Consider the following 16,856-nt stretch of genomic DNA (forward strand, 5'->3'; position numbering starts at 1 on the left):
GGGGAGCCTGCCAGCTTGTGTCCATGGTCACATGTGCTATTGGGCCTCTGAGGAAGGAACACAGGGCTCTCTTGCTAAGAATGGGGTTCTGTGGACATCTGGGGAAAATGTCTGTGAGGCCTCCTGAGATGCTGTGTTCCCTGGCCAGGAGAGGCTGCAGGGAGCTAGCGGGCCAGCTGGGAGAGGCACTGCATGGCCAGAGAAGCCATCCCTCATGACCACCTAGGGGCAGGGGTCATGGCTGGGGTCTGGGCTGGGGGTGAAGGTGGGCACAGGAGGGTTGTGGGCTTGTTTGGGCGTTTCAGTGGGACAGTGTGGGGCTGGGCACAAGGGCCGTCCAGGATGTTGGGGCCCAGCACATGTCACCCCCTTCTTGGGCTATAAGTGCCTGGGCCTGGAGCAACAGCAGGGACCTCCAGATGCCTTTAATGATATGAAGCTGGGAAGAGGACGCTATCCGTGTTTGCTCTGTGCCCCCTCCCAGCTCTGCTAACCTCATTTTAATGGAGGAGGCAGGAAAGTCTCTCACTTAATGTTAATAATTTTGCTTCGTTTTCTTTATGTTTTCTTCTGGGTAACTTCTAATTACAGCAAAAGAAAGCAGTTTTCTGTGTCATGGTAGTGACAAGACAGGTTTTTTGCAAATGAACTTGAGTGAGAAAGAGCCGACTTACAGGGAATATGAAACAGCAGGTGTGACAGAACCTCATGCAGGGTGGGGATTGTCTGTCCAGAGGCCCCCAGGCACTGCGAAGTGGACTTGGCTCTGAAGGGTGTCTGGGGGCCCCAGGGAACGTGGGGAGCCCGGTACCACTGGTCATCTTGTTGCTCACTCTGGAGGGTCAGACCTCATGCTCGCCCTGCTGTCCCAGGCCAAGCTGAAGTCCTTCTCAGCCAAGATGGTGCAGCTGCTACAGGAATGGACGGAAGCGTTCCCCTACGACTTCCAGGATGAGAAGGCCATGGCCGAGCTGAAGGCCATTACCCACCGGGTCACACAGTGTGATGAGGTAAGGCCCTCCTTGGCCCCTGCCAGGGCTCTTTAGGTAGACCTGGGGCAGGGGTCTACTCTCACAGGAGGGTGGGTCTTCAGGGACAGCTCTCTACATGGTCCCTTTTGCTGTCACTCCCCCAAGAGGACTCCTGGGTGGCCCCATCTGCCCCCACCCTCGACACCTCAACGGGCCAGACTTGCCTTGGCACCTCTGCCTGAGGGGACTCGAGCAGTGGGCGGGAGGAGCCCAGGCCCTACTGTCTGCATGGCTTTGGGTGGGTAGAGTGGGGGCCTCACAAGAGGCCGTATGAGGCTGCCTACTTTCTGGGCTCCCAGGTCCACCAGCGGACAAGCTGTGTGCTCAGAGAGCCCAGAGAACTTTGGGAAGGGCCAGGGCTGCCCCTACCCAGGGAACGAAGGCTCCTGGCCTGGGAAGAAGCCCTCTAGATGCCCTATCAGCTGGCCACTACCCGGGAAGCCATGCTTTTCAGACCAGAAGCCTACCCTTGGCCCTGACCTGGCCCTCGGCTCTCACTCCCACAGGGCAGACAGCTGGGTGCCCTCCCCAGCAGTACTCAGAGAAGCCCGCATGGTACCAACTCTGTCACCAAAGGCCCAAGCTCTAAGGGCAGGTGTGGGTGAAGGATGTGGGTTCAAAGTCAGGCATGTCCCTGCAGATGAGAAGGGCCCATCCAAGGAGGTGGTGGTCTTGCCACCAGCCCACACCAGCACCTTCCTTGCCTCTGACCCACAGGAGAATGGAACGGTGAAGAAGGCCATTGCCCAAATGACACAGAGCCTGCTGCTGTCCCTGGCTGCTCGGAGCCAGCTTCAGGAGCTTCGGGAGAAGCTCCGCTCGCCGGCCATGGACAAGGGGTCCATCCTCAAGGCCAAGCCACCAGCTGCTCAGAAGGACATCCTGGGAGTGTGCGGTGACCCCCTGGTTCTGGCCCAGCAGCTGACTCACATGGAGCTGGTCAGTCTGCAGGGCCCCCCAGCAGCTAGACTAGGGTCAGGTGAAGCCTGCTTGCCTGTTCCAACCACTGCTTTGGCGGGTGTATCCACTTGAGCAGTGGGTTCTCTGCGCCTGATGCCTGGGTCTCCGGGTTACAGTAGCCCATGTTAATGGGAGGGGCTGGGGCAATGGGGACCACAGTGGCCCAGGATGGGGGATTGGCCTGGGCAGAAGTGAAGGGCTTCCAGAGGGAAAGCCAGCTCCCCAGCCCTGTCACCTCTTCCCGCCTGTGTCTTGGGCTGGGAGGGTACCCTACACCCAGCAGCCACTGCCCCATGGCTTCCGCCTCCCTCCCATGCAGCCCTGTCTCCTCCCTTCCAGAACCCTGTGTACACTGGGGGTGCTGGGCAGGGCCTGTGTACAGAAGGGCTGAGATGCAGCCTGCAGGGAAGTCTCAGGTGACCATGCCCTATGCTCTTGAGTGTGGGGCTATGCTTGCCTGACGATGGACAGCTTATGACCCCAGCATTCCTCTCCCTCCCCACCCGTCCAGGAGAGGGTCAGCAGCATTCACCCTGAGGATCTGATGCAGATTGTCAGCCACATGGACTCTCGGGACAAGCACAGGGTGAGGGGTTGGCGGGTACTCTGGGGTGGCCTGAGGGTGGGCCTGGCACCACACCCCACACAGGTGGGTAGGGGCCTCCTGAGGGTGAGGCCTCACAACCCAATGGATGTGGGTCTGGCTTCCTGGCCCCTGCTCCTGGGAGCTGGTGGATGGCCATGTGGGGTGGTGCATGCTGGGAGGGGGCCTAGTGTTCCCAGGGTCCTGGGGAGCCAGCTGGGCTGCCAGCTTAGTCCTGAGGGGCCTGGGGTAAGGGCCCACAGAGGGCACCCACCCAGCTTCCCCCACCTACCGTCACTTTCACAGTCCCCTCCTCCAGCTCCAGCTCCTGCTTCTTGGTTCTGGGGCTAGGGCTGGGGCAGCATCCACCGGCAGGTCTTCGGGTTCCCTGTGACCTGCTGTGTCCCCCCAGTGCCGAGGGGACCTGACCAAGACCTACAGCCTGGAGGCCTACGACAACTGGTTCAACTGCCTCAGCATGCTGGTGGCCACCGAGGTGTGCCGGGTAAGCTCTGCAGCACAACCTGGGTATGGGGGCTGCTGCTGAGGCTCTAGCTCCTGTGCCCCTCAGATGATGAAATGTTCAAAGCAGAGGATGCTCCCTTTGTTAGGGCCCCGGAGGTGCCACCCCCCTATCCCACGGCCAGCAGTGATGCGTTAGATCATGAGAGCCACCGAGGAGGGCACTCTGCCCAGCACGGCCTGTGAGCCCACTGGCAGCCCCCTTGGCACTCTCAGCCTGCCCTCCTGCCCCTCTGCCAGTGCTGGAAATGCCATGGCTGCATTTCCTGCCTCTGCAGCCTGCGGGTGCCCCCAACCGTGGGTCTGACAGCTCTGTGGGCCCAGGGCGGCTCTGGGGCTGGAGGGGGGCCTGGTGGGCTCATGCGGAGGCTGTGCGGCTGCCCAGGCGGTGAAGAAGAAGCAGCGGACCCACGTGCTGGAGCTCTTCATCGACGTGGCCCGGGAGTGCTTCAACATCGGCAACTTCAACTCCATGATGGCCATCGTCTGTGAGTGTCTGGGCTGGGCTTCCCATCCAGCCTCTGTGTGGTCTGCCTCCCCTGCCCTGACCCCACCTGCCCTCCCTTGCAGCCGGCATGAACCTCAGTCCTGTGGCGAGGCTGAAGAAGACGTGGTCCAAAGTCAAGACAGCCAAGTTTGACGTCTTGGAGGTAGGCACCCCGCCTGCGTTGCTGGATGTGGATGTGGGTTCTGAGGGCCTCCCAGCGCACTTCACGCCTCACTTAGGACTCAGTGCCCACAGTGCTGCCTGGGGTTGGGTGCGTCGAGTGGGCCTGGCCTGGCTGCCCTCAGGAGGGGCGTAGAGGAAGCTCTCCTCAACTATGGGACTTCATTCGGACCTGGCATTGTCTACACAAGTTCTGGGGAGTGGCTAGCTTGACCAAAGAGGGCCCATGAGCCCCTTGTGGGTGATGCAGACTAAGCAGAGACTGGCCTCTTCCTAGCCTGGTTTACCTGGCCCTGGGTCACCTGAGCAGCCAGGGGCTGACAGTTTCCTGTGCAGCCTTGTCCAGATGTACCTGCCCACAGAATCCATTTCTGCCAACATGCGTTTTGTGAAGCTGTTCAGGTTTGGGAGGAGTTAGTCTAAGGAGAGGATCAAAAGAAGGTTTTGAAAGGAAAGGGGTGAGACCCAGGCTCCACAGAGCAGGAAGAGGCGAGCGAGAGCTGCAAGGCTTCCTTCTGCTTTCCTGGTGGAGCTCAGACCCCCAAAAGGCCCTGGCCCAGTGCTCAGCAAGGTGCCTCCAGGCAACCCCCTCCTGCACTCACTACTGGAAAATAGATCTCTTGTGGGGACAGTCCAGGGCTTCCCAGGCAGGAAGTGCCTTCCCCATCAGCTGCTCCCTGCTTGGCAAGGGGCACCTGAGCAGGTCGGAGAGGGGCGGCACTGCCCACCACATCCTCTGCCCACAGCACCACATGGACCCATCCAGCAACTTCTGCAACTACCGCACGGCCCTGCAGGGGGCCACACAGAGGTCCCAGATGGCCAATAGCAGCCGGGAGAAGATCGTCATCCCTGTGTTCAACCTTTTCGTGAAGGACATCTACTTCCTGCACAAAATTCACACCAACCACCTGCCCAATGGGCACATTAACTTCAAGGTGAGCTCAGCCCATTGGGGTCTGGGGGGCATGGCCAGGCTCCCCACACACGGTGGGGAGTGAGGGCGTGGCCTCAGCCCTTATGGGTGAATGAGCTGGTTACAGAGCTTGGAGACAGAAGGGACCATCCTGAGGGGCTTGGGGAGCAGGAAGGCTTCAGGCAACAAGGGCCTTGGGCAGAGAGAAGGTAGTAGAATTCTAGATGGAAGCTAAGGGTACCTGGCCGAGGGCAGGAGGTAGCAACAGAGGTGGCTGGGCAGGTGTAGAGGAGCTGCAACGTCCAAGTAAGGGGTGACAGGGAGTCACAGATTCTTACACAGAACCCGAAGACTGAGGTGGTGACGTTTTCTGATTGGCGGTGCTGGGGTGGCTGGGATGCCTGCTTCAGCCTGGAGATGAAGATGGGGCATGCTTGGGGTCCCTGCACAGGGGAGGCAGAGACCCTGCTGCAGCCTGGTGGCCCAGGGGGAGGGCAGAGTGACCCTGGGGACTAGGGAAGGGAGCAGCAGACTAAAACCAGAACCTGTGTCCTGTGCCCTAACCAAGGATTTCAATCTTAGTGACAAATGAACATCTAGTTGGTCTTCTGCCCCTTCAGAAATTTTGGGAGATCTCCAGACAGATCCATGAGTTCATGACATGGACACAGGTAGAGTGTCCCTTCGAGAAGGACAAGAAGATTCAGAGTTACCTGCTCACAGCACCCATCTACAGCGAGGAAGGTGAGGGCCACCACCCACACTTACATACCCCTGACTCCTGCCACGTCTAGGGCTTGAGCTACAGAGTGGAAGCTCGGCTTGCAGGGGTGAGAGCCTGAGGGAGGGTTGTGGGCAAATGACAGATAAGGACAAGCAGAGATCAGCTCTGGAGGCCACGTGAGAGCCAGAAGGGGGCTGGGTCAGCTGCAGAACCAGGACACTTGGCCGACTCCTGGATCAGGGAGCCGGGGGCTCTAGGGCACAGGGAACCCCACGCTGTAGAGACCTGTGGATGAGCCCTGGCCAGAGGTCACTGTCCCTTTGGCCCGAGAGTTGACCGCCAGAAGGGAGAGTCTGAGAAGGGGAAACTGGTGTGGCAGGCAGACTGGCTGCATGCGGACGTGGGTTCTGAGGGGCTTCCCATCTCTTAGCTCTTTTCATCGCCTCCTTTGAAAGCGAAGGTCCCGAGAACCACATGGAAAAGGACAGCTGGAAGACGCTCAGGTAGGGAACTCCAAGGCCCGTCCTGTGAGCCCCCAGCCCAGCCCACACCTGAGCCTACTGGGAAGGGGGAGAACTGCGGTAGAGGAAGGCGTCCTGTCCCGGTGCAGGCGACGGTGGTGGGAGCTGAGGACGTGGGGCTTGAAGGTCCGGAGCCTCCCTGAATAGCATGTGTGCCCGGGGAAGGGCCTGCCCGCCAGTGCCTGACATTGCCTTGTGCCCCACCTCCTTTAGGACCACCCTCCTTAACAGAGCCTGAAGGCACCGGAGCAGCCTGCCACCGCTGGATGAAGCACACACAGGCACTGAGTTTCAGTCTTGATTGATAGGAGTAGAGATCAGGAGGCCTCACTGGTTGGGGTCCATTTTGTATATAACTTTTATGAAAAAAAAGGTAATTATTTCATGCATCAACCTTTAGCACTTATGAAGTTCTTTTTGTTTATTTTAAACAACAGGGCAGGGCCCTGCTTTGGGGAGGGAGGAGTAACATGGGAGATGGCATCCATGATGACATCTAACGGAATGGAGATTTTCTTTCTACTTTTTGATTATTAACACCTTACAGAAAAATATTTTAAAAAACCCAACCCAAACCAACACAAGCCCTGCCTGCTCGGATGCCCTTCCAGCCAGTGTCTCTGATGTCGGGGTTAGTGCCTTAGAGCGGACGGAGGGCCGGGCTCCCGCTCTGTTCTTCTAGCCCGCAGCCAGCCAGTGCCGCCGGGAAAGCTCTGCTCTCAAAGCCCGGGCCAGCGAGGTTCCAGCACGAGGGGCTTGGGTGGCCAGGGGGTCTGGGAGGCATACTTCTGGAAGTGAACCTTAGTGCAGGCTTTCCAAAGTTTACATTTTCATTTTCCTTTATCAGGGACTTAGAGGGTCGGGGAGGGGCAGGGGACACCTGGCAGCATCTTAGCTGCTGGAACGTATCTGGCAAATTGTTCTTCAACGTTTTAGGGAAGGAGAAAATCGAACACAATGTCAGTGGGGGAGTCATGCAATTGTCAGTTTTCCAGGCTATCACTGAAAGACACTTGGCTGTAATGAAGAGAATACAAAGTAGACCTGAGAATGGGGACATTTAAAACCTTTCTTGAAACCAAGTACAAAATACAAAGAAGCAGGTCTCGAATCAGTATTCTGGTGGGCCGCTTCCTCCTTCCCTCTGGGTGGGTGCTCCCCTAACGGACTCTGAAACAGACAATCAGCTGGACCAGTCACTGCTGGAGCCCCCTCACATAATCTGCCCAACCTTTGGAGGTATTTTCCACACCCAAACTTGGCAAGTACACTCCATTTTCTGTCTGACGTCCTGGCTGTGTGACCGGGACAGCGCTGCTCCCTCCAAAGCCAGAGGTGGGCAATCCACGCTGACTCCATCTCCCTCCTAGTGGGGCTCCCGTCTGCACAAGCAGTTTTGGAACCAGTCACCCTTGTTTCTCTCTGCACGCCCGGCTTCCACAGGAACCTCCAGTGGGGAGGCCTGGGTGAGGACGGGTCAGTTAGTTGCTAATTCCCAAAGCTGCTAGGAGAGGCTGCCATGTGAAGGTGAGGCCTCAGAAGGAGGGGGCTCCGTGATCCTCTGCTCTGGGTGGAACAAGAGTATTCGCACTGTATTGTCACAGTGTTTTTGCACTTTTCAGACGTTCTAGATAGTACATATTGTATACTGATAGTATATATTGCTTTGTTTATGTATTTGAGATAAAGGCTTAAGACTTGAGAATATATATTTGGAGTTCAACGTGAGAACATTTTCTGTACATGCGTTAAGCAGCTCCCTTGGTTCTAGTGCCTACCTGATAGTGTCTGTCTGCTACTTTGTTTTCCCCATTTGATACATTCCTTAACTGTGATATTTTGGTATCTTAAGATGAACACTGAGTATAAAGCTGTGCCGTGGCGCAGCATGTCAGGGTGGGTGTGATTGGATGTACGTACCTGTATCAATAAAGGAGCATGCTGCCCCGTCGTGTGCCTGCTCCCTGTGCAAATTCAGCGAGGTAAAGAGGCTCTGCTGCTGGCGGGAGGCCCGGCCAGGGAGGATGGGGCTGCCAAAGGGCTTTTCAAACAAATAATGCAGAACGAGACAAAGTTGTACAAGAAGTGTGTGCTTTCCTCCAAGTAACATCCAAAAATATGTCCCTAGCGCTTGTATTACATGGCCATGGGACTTTGGGAGACCTAACTTAAGATGGTAAAGGTTCCTTTACTGCAGGACTAATCATAATCCTCAGTCCTGGGCACCCTGGGTCTGTCTGGGGTGGAGGAAGTTGGGGAGCATCTGCTGACATCTTCTGCAGAGCTGTTTGCAGAGAACAGTCACGGATGGGGCTCTTCCTGTGGTAATGGGTTTCATTCAAGAGCACTAAGGGAAAAGGATTTGTTAAGGGGCACATGAGAGGAAATAAAGGAAAATAACTGAGACCCTAGACGGGAAGCTGAACTCCCATCCGCTTCTCTCCAGCTTGTCCCACTGCTGCCCTGTCAGTGAGGCCCAGGCTGGATGAGGTCTGCTTGTCACAGCTCACTGAACCTTACCTACTCTTGAAGAGCTAGCTCAGCCTGCTTTTAATGTGCTCAGGTCTGCCATGCCCATCAGACCAGTGCTGCCCAGCAGAGAACTCTTTGATGACGGAGTGTCTGGTATCTGCACTGTCCAGTAGAGTAGCTGCTAGTTACAGATAGGCCCTGAGCACTGAGCTGTGGCTAGTGCAACTGAGGAATGGGACTTTTAATTTTATTTAAGATTAAATAGCTAGTGGCCACATACTGGACAGAAGGCCAGGCTTGCACACAATGGGTGCTCAGGTGTTCGTGGAGCAAATGAGGGCACCTATGAGGATATGTGAATTAATTTTGGGTAAATGACAGCATTTTTTTGGGTCTTTAAATTCAGTGGTATCCTCTATGTCCTGGTAGTTATTTTTGGAAGGTTCACCTCCCTCAGCTGAAGAAGGGGCTGCTGTGCCTGGGAGACAGGCTGCGCCTGGAATACACAGCTTGTGCTGGGGCAGGAGGTGAGCCAGCTTGGTGCCCTCCTTTACCCGCGGTGGTCCCTCGGGCCAGCGCTTCTCAAGCTGTGGGTCCCTGACAGCAGCAGCACTGGAAACTTGCTCAAAATGTTCTCAGGGCCCCACTGCATTCCTGCTTACTGGGAAACCCAGGCAAGTCCTAGAAGCCGGCCAGGGTGTGAGAACCGCAGGGACTGGCTCCCTCCTGCCCTCCTAGCTCACTCTCCCAGGTGCCCCTACTTCTCAGGCATGCTAACCCCACACGCCACTCTTATGCACCTAATACCCTTGTGACCCCATTCTTACACACACTCTTCAAGAGCCTCCTTACATCTTCCCCAGTGAGTCATGCTCTGTGCTCCTCCAGGCCCTGCCCCTCCTTCCACATCACACTGCTGGCATTTGTCCTATGTACCAGAGTCTTGGCTCTTTCTGTGTAGAAGCCACTTGTATAGCTGTGTAGCCAGTGACCAGCATGGTATGCAGGTCCTGCCAACACTGGATGACCGAATGCTACCTTTCACTGCACACATGCACTTTGGGAACAAATCTGTTACAGCATCAGATGCAACAGGAAGATGAACCAAGGATCCCTGCTAAGGCCATGGAGGCTTGTGACAAACTAAGATCACCTGTGAAATACATACCTCTATGTAAATGTAAGCCACATTGCTCAGTGAGGCAAGACAGGATACGTGTTAAGAGCAAGAAATCAAGTTAGGTTTTCGGTTCCCAGCTGGATGCCCTTGGACAAGCTGCTTTTTTCATCCTCCACTTCTTCATGATTATTATGGAATCCCAGTACTCTCTGTGTCACAGGGTTGTTGTCATATTATGGCAGAAGCGTAGCACCTAGTTCATTAGGAGCGGTGGTAGCTGGGTACCTGTGGCGGCTCCCGGGGGGAAACGCAATGCCACTTCTCTTGCACAATCTTCTGGGAAAAGTGAAACAAAGGATTAAAAGCACCCTTGTCAAAGGAATAACTGAAGTCCTGGTCAATACATATTCTAGCATTTCCAAAGAGTTGCTTCAGTGCTCAATTTAACCAGTATATAGACACATATGGGGAAAAATTCCCACAAATTTGGGATTCACAGCAACTTCCTAAATGAAAAACCTACTACCCACCTATAGGCTGGTAACCTTAGATCATAATGCATTTTCTACCTTTAGTCCCAAAAAGGAAGTCATGACACTGTAAGATGAAGAGCTGCCAAATCCCACCCCCACCCCCCACTCACCCCCAAACCAGTATACATCCCAGGACTCTCAGACATGGATCTTGAGTAACAAACGATGTTGGGAAAACAATGTCAAGAATATAAGTAAGTTATACACCTGTCCATTTCTGGACGTGAAAGACTAAGTGCTTGCAAGCTGAAATCAACTGATAAAAGTTATACAAAACTTCAAAATTCAAGGCAGAAACCCAGAGAGGTTAGGGAAACTCTGAAGCCACCTTTTGTCCTGAAGGCAGGGACTGTGAGCTTCCGTTTTCACGTCCACAAGGGGGATGGATAGGAAAGAAAGCCCAGGGCCTGTGCAAGAAGAGGGGTCCTATAGGAGACCCTAGCCCAAAAGGCTGGAATCCCAAAGAACCACCCTTCAGTGAACTTGTAATACAATGCTCCACTCTCAACCCCACCAAGGGGGTTAAGGAAAACTGCCTGTTTTGAACCTTGGCATTGAATGCGGGTGGAGAAAACCCTGAGCATTTATAACCACAAGTCAGTGTATTTCATTTATAGCACAAGTAACATTGGTCAAAAAAACTTTAAGCCAAGTATTTAGTTTAACATGGCCCTGAACTGCCCTAAATTACCCAGTAGAGGCAGACATTCTGACCTATATGCTAGTTTAAAAAGTCTCTCTTTAACTGTGTTTAATCTTCTGTTAAACCCACGTGTTGTATTTCAAAAATTTGTTTTCATTTCTAGAAGAAATAGATGTTCTTTCTCAAATCTTAACTAAGGAAATTACCAGAATGTAGCAAAGATTGGAAAACACGAAATAGGTTAAGAGACATGGAGGATATAACAGGTTTAACATATATTATCAGAGTTATAGATGGAAAGAGAGAATGAGGCAGAGACACTAAAATTATAATAGCTGAGACTCTTCCCAAATTGATAACAGACAACAATCTGGGGGTGCTAAATGAATCTCAAGCAGGACTAGAAAAAAATTAATCCACACACAGACATATCATAGTGATACGTAACAGAGAAAAAGATGAGATCTTAAAGACTGCCTGCCAGGGAAAGATAAGGTTATTACCATCAAACAAGTATCAGTTCTTAAGCTGACAGCTCACTTCACAACAGAAATAACTGAAGCCAGAAAACAGTGGACTAATAACACCAGTGTTCTAACAGAAAATTTCCTAACCTAGAATTTTATGTTCTCCAAGAAACACTTTTTAAATGAGACAAAAGATATTTTTCAAACTGAAAGAGGGTTTGCTATCAGTGGCCCTTCACTAAAAGAAATTCTGCAGGATGAATCTTGACTTAAAGCGGTACAATAAAGCACCTAAAGGAAAATGTGAAACTTTCTTTTTACTTTGGAGCAGGCAAGGTTTCTTAAATTGGACACCAAAATCAGTAGCCATAAAAGAAAGATAATTGATAAACTGGCCATTATTAAAATTAAGAACTTTTGTTTATTAGCAGATATCATTAAGAAAAGGAAAAATAGTCCCGTCTGGGAGAAGATAATTCAATACATAGATATGACAAAAGATTAACATCCAGAATATAGAAATAACTCCTACAATCAATTTTTTAAAAAGGCAATTTAAAAAAGGCAAAAAATCTTAGTAGGCATTTCACAAAAGAAGATATCCAAAAGGCCAATAAACTTATGAAAAGATATTTAATGCCATTCCCTGATGATGTTAAACTGAACATTTAAAATATTCCCTACAATAAAACCAAACTGAGATAACTGTACACACCCAACAGAAACTGAAGGATCTATATTAAAAACATTGAAAATACTGTGTTGGGGAAGATGTGAAGCAACTGGATCTCTCCTGTGTGGCTGGTAGGGTCAGTTATTTGAGAGGACTTAAAAAAGTCTCCAAAACTCTGGCCAGACTAATCACAAAAAAAAAAAGACCACAAACAAACAGTATCAAGAATGAAAGACACTATCACGATAGATCCTGCGCATGCATGTTCTACATAGAGTAAGAGGATATTGCAAACAACTTTGTACGTTTCCTCTAAATTTTCAAGTTTACCACTATAAATTCCTACAAAATTGTACCTTATCTAGAATAACTCAAAACTGACTGTAAAAAAACCCAGAAAATCTGAATAGTTCTACAGTCATTAAATGAATTGAACCATTAGAAACATTCTCATATAGATTCTTACATAAATTTCCCATATAGAAAAGTTCACGACCAGGTGGTTTTCAGGCAGTTCTGCCAAATATTCAAGGGAGAAATAATTCGTCTTACAAAACTTTTCCAGAAACAGAGTAAGAACACCTGTAACTTATTTTTTAAACTATCATAACCTTAACAAAAAAGTCCAACAAGGATGAGAAAGGACGGCAGAGGCAATCTCATGAAGAGATGGAAAACACCTGAAATACATATATACACATATACACACTCCCACACACAAATACATATACAGGCAGGCAAAGAATATTGTGTGCGTGTGTCCATATGCAAATCGATCCAACACTGTACAATAAGGACACAACATCACACCCCAACACAGATTGCAGTTTACCCCAGGAATGCAAGGGTACTCCAGAAAATTAACACAATTCATCAGTTTAACATATTAAAGATGGAAAAAAATCATACCTTCATCTCAACAGATAGTTAAGTTTTTGATAAATGTTCTCAAGCATGATAAAAACTCACCAAGTAGTAATAGAAGGTAACTTTGTGAACTTGATAGATGGTGTTTACAAAAACTCTGCAAATGCCATACTTATTGATGGAACACTGAGAGTGCTCCCCTTGAAATCAGAAACGCGGGCAGAAAGCCCACTTTTATCACTTGCAGTCAACACTGCACAATAAATCCTAACCAGCAAAGAAAAATAAAGATTTAAAACTTGAAAAGAAACATAACTTTCACTTATACATGCTATGATTGTATAACAGAAAAAAATGCCAGAGAAACTAGAAATACATTATTAGAATTAAATGTTTTTGGCAAGGTTGCTCAACACAAAAGTTAATACACAAAAATCAATTTGATTTCTAACCACAGTAACAATAAATATAAATAAAAGATAGCTACAATGGCATCAAAAATGCAAAGGAAGAAAAACCTAAAAAATAATACATGTAAAAGTCCACTGTGCAAAGAAGTACAAAACTTAATTGAAAGACAGTTAATACCCTAAATAGATATGTTGTTTGAAAGATTGGAGGACTCATATGATAAAAGATGTCAATTTTCCCAAGGTCAGCTTATAGATTCAGTGAGACTCCAGTCAAATTCATACAAGTTTTCATGAAGCTTATTCCAAAATTTATGGAAGTACAAAGGCTACAAATAGCCATGACAATTTTTAACAGTGAGGTGAGTGGAATAGCTCTCAGAGATACCAATTTGTTTAAAGTTATGGTAATTCAGAACACAATGTAATGGCATGGTCACGTCAGCACCAACAAAAGCCAACTGAACAGACTGGAGTCCAGAATCAGACCTGTGCATGTGTGGACATCTGATGGGTGAGACTGGTTTTGCAGGTCAGTGGGCAAAACATGGACTTTATAAGGTGACACTAGAGAAAAGTGAAATGTAATTCTTACTTCATATCATAAATAAATATCCCTTCACTTAGGTTAAAGACGTAACAGGAAAACGCAAAGCTGTGTATGAGGTATTCCAAAGATAATATGAAACAAGGTCTTTAAGATATCCTTTCCCATTTATGAGGTAATTAGTCAATAATAAAAAGTAGATACAAAAAGGAAAAAGATCAATTAGTCACATTAAAGTTAATTTTTATTCATCAAAAAGTACCATCAAGAATGGGAAAAGGTAAGCTACATCCTGGGAGAAGATATTTGCAAACATTCAACTAACAAGAATTAGTATCCAGAATATGTGAAGAATTCCTGTGAACTGATAAAAATGGGCAAAATTGGAGATGAAAATCATAACTGCAGTTCATGTCTAAAGCCCACTAGATTAGCAATTAACAAAGCTGACAAAATGAGGTATTGCCAAGGATGCAAAGTGAACCCTCTCACAGGGCTAGAGGTGGTCCATGTTGGAAAGTTAAGTTGCATGTGCACACAACTGATGACCTAGCATTATTATTCCTAGAAATTCTTACACACTTGCAAGAGACATGTAAAGCAGTATTCATGACAACACTGCACAACAGCAAACAACTATGAGCACCCCAAATTTATGAACAGAATGAGTAGTGTAACATATTCATACAGTAGAATATCAGTTTTAGTTTATAAATTATATAAATTTATACATTGATAAATTAATACTAGTCATAACATGGGTGAACCTCAAAAACATAATACTGAATGGAAGAGAATATATAATGAAATAGTATGTATGTAAATTCAAAAACAGGCAAAATAATCTATTGGGTAGAGATATATGCATGGTTGGAAACAAGTGAAAAATTTTAAAAATCAAGACAGTGACTATGATGGAGAGTGGGTATGTGACCAAGGAGGGGCACACAGAGGCCTTTCACTGGTAATGTTCTATCTATATCTTAATCTGGGTAGCTGGTGAACTGGTGTTTGCTTTATTATTCTTTAAATTACACAGTTACATGTTACACATTTTCCTGTATATTTTACAACAGAAAGAAATTAATTTAGCACATTTTCATCGAACTTTTGGTAATAAAATACTTTATTGGTACCATTTAATGTCAGAAACAGTAATGTTTACATTGTTTAGCTTCCATCTTTAAATTAAAAGCTAGTTTAAAAAAACAGGAGAAAAGGTCAAATCACTTTATCCTGTCAAAAAACGAGGCTGCAACGTACCTTTGCAAATAAACATTTGCAAATAATTGGTTCTCTCACTTGAAATACTTTAATTCACTGGTCTTCATAAATAATTGTATATAAAAGGAGACAATGGCCTGAATATTTTGCAGAGAATATTCTACACATGTTAAAAAACAAGTCTAAGTTTACCCCAACTTAAAACTTTTAAGAATAATTAGTAAGGATTATTGTAAAATTGTATTCATATAGCACCAAGAAATTTGGGATTTGTAGTATTTCAGATGATATGATTTACTGAACAAAAAGAATAATGAGTTTTCTTCTGTGAATTTTCAAGGGTTTATATATAAATAGAAAGAAGACATTATAGGTCCCTTTTAAAAGCGGAAGTTCAAAAATCTATGTATGCCTTTTACCATATCTCCAATTTCTAGGTCTAGCAATTGACCACATGGTAAAAGATCCAGGTGTGATAAATAACATAGTATAGTCCTATCTGAATATAATTTATTATTCATCTTGTCTCATTAATATAATTTATACCTCAATTAAAGCATCATTCTATCTGCAAGTAATATATTTCTCTAAAATATTTTGTAATTCATATTTCCATTCAGACTACCTACCTTTTTTTTCTCAAATCAGTGTGATCTTATGGTATACCTCATTAAGTTGTTTTTTCTCCCTTCAGTGAAACTCTCTCTCAAAGTTTTATAATATTACAAATACAGATGTAGCATATATTAACATATTAGAAATAAAAGGATAATAAATACATATGGATCCATGCTAAATGAGACTATGCAAAGCAAAAAACCACAAGACACTGTCTGCTCATCCACTCTGAGCCACCACAAGAAGGCCTTCATAGAGCCCTGGTCACATGAACTGATGTTCCCAGGCACCCCTAGAGTCCTGAAATCCAATACAGTTAAATGTTCTATCAAAGACAGTTCCACGTTTGTTCCTTTTTGTTCCAAAGAGTCTACAACAACTTTGACTACTAATCCTCAACATGACGGTAAAGTAATAACACGTTATATTTTTAATCAGGTCATAGATTCTAACCTATGTATTTTCTTCTATTACCTATTTGTTTAAAAATAGACATTCTAGAGGCTAAGCAACGTTAAGGGGTTTTTGTTTCTACCTTCTCGATTGGTGGTGGATTTTAGATGTGTCATTTATTTATCTGCTTCAGAGAAAAAGGATTCTTCAAGTAATTGACCAAAGGTCTTCATTTAAAAATCATGCAGGTTGACCCAGGGGTTGGCAGGTGAAGAGCACTTGTCCATGCACCCCCTCCACAGCTCTCCGTCCTCTATGAGGAATGGCTGCTCCTGACCCTCCATGAGCAGAACACATTCCATTCCTCTGTCCCGATGCAATCAGGACACATCAGAATGTGGGTGCACGGTAGAAACTAACTCAAAACTATTTGGAGACAAACTCTGGATTTTGATTTGTCATTCCATAGTGCAGTTCTCTCATGAAACAGAGGCTTTGCATTGAAATGCTTGCTTTTCTTCTTGTATGAAGTTAAATTGCTAAAGTAATGTCAGAAAGAACACAAAAGATGAGCATGTGTTCTGTGAAAGAGGCACTGCGTCTGGAATTGGAATTAAGGCTAAATAAATAGAGCTGGTTTGTGGTTCAGACAAATGTGTCAATGGTTACGTTAACCAACTTCACTATTCGTCCTGTATGCCTGCTTGTGAAGATGCATCTCTATCTCCTCCCTAAAGACCAGCATCCCCAGATGTGAGTGAGAGGCCTCATTCATAGCCTTAGACTGGATGCACATGCGGTACTGCTCTGGGGTCAGCTCATCAGCACAGCGTTTCTCATGCCAGAGGTGGAAAAGACCAGGTACTGGAGTCCGAATCACAATCAGGTCACCATGTAAGTATTTTCGATAAAGATGAACATCTTCTCCACCCCAACCTTTCACTTCCATGTCAAATCCACCTGCA

At 47.6% G+C, this 16,856-nt stretch overlaps 2 protein-coding genes across 7 annotated transcripts in view; one reads left to right on the forward strand and one right to left on the reverse strand.

Moving 5' to 3' along the window:
- The window catches only part of RASGEF1A (RasGEF domain family member 1A), a 78,199-nt gene extending 70,324 nt beyond the window's left edge, over nucleotides 1-7,875 (forward strand). For all 4 annotated transcript variants that reach the window (XM_036926586.2, XM_036926588.2, XM_036926587.2 and 1 more), the window contains 10 exons: nucleotides 873-1,010; nucleotides 1,749-1,970; nucleotides 2,503-2,577; nucleotides 2,987-3,079; nucleotides 3,482-3,584; nucleotides 3,667-3,746; nucleotides 4,510-4,701; nucleotides 5,300-5,423; nucleotides 5,834-5,906; nucleotides 6,138-7,875. In XM_036926586.2, the coding sequence (XP_036782481.2) occupies nucleotides 873-1,010; nucleotides 1,749-1,970; nucleotides 2,503-2,577; nucleotides 2,987-3,079; nucleotides 3,482-3,584; nucleotides 3,667-3,746; nucleotides 4,510-4,701; nucleotides 5,300-5,423; nucleotides 5,834-5,906; nucleotides 6,138-6,162 (1,125 nt within the window). In that variant the 3' untranslated portion in view covers nucleotides 6,163-7,875. The remainder of the gene's footprint in view (nucleotides 1-872; nucleotides 1,011-1,748; nucleotides 1,971-2,502; nucleotides 2,578-2,986; nucleotides 3,080-3,481; nucleotides 3,585-3,666; nucleotides 3,747-4,509; nucleotides 4,702-5,299; nucleotides 5,424-5,833; nucleotides 5,907-6,137) is intronic.
- Nucleotides 7,876-14,764: 6,889 nt separating this feature from the next.
- Nucleotides 14,765-16,856, reverse strand: part of CSGALNACT2 (chondroitin sulfate N-acetylgalactosaminyltransferase 2) — a 49,069-nt gene continuing 46,977 nt past the window's right edge. The window contains exon 8 of one of the 3 annotated variants that reach the window (XM_036926558.2): nucleotides 14,765-16,851. In XM_036926558.2, coding sequence (XP_036782453.2) covers nucleotides 16,562-16,851 — 290 coding nt within the window. In that variant the 3' untranslated portion in view covers nucleotides 14,765-16,561. The remainder of the gene's footprint in view (nucleotides 16,852-16,856) is intronic. The other 2 variants (XM_057505826.1, XR_005032904.2) reach the window with 2 other exon arrangements.

The sequence above is a fragment of the Manis pentadactyla genome, chromosome 8 (genome assembly GCF_030020395.1).
Source record: "Manis pentadactyla isolate mManPen7 chromosome 8, mManPen7.hap1, whole genome shotgun sequence".
NCBI classification, from domain to species: Eukaryota; Metazoa; Chordata; class Mammalia; order Pholidota; family Manidae; genus Manis; species Manis pentadactyla.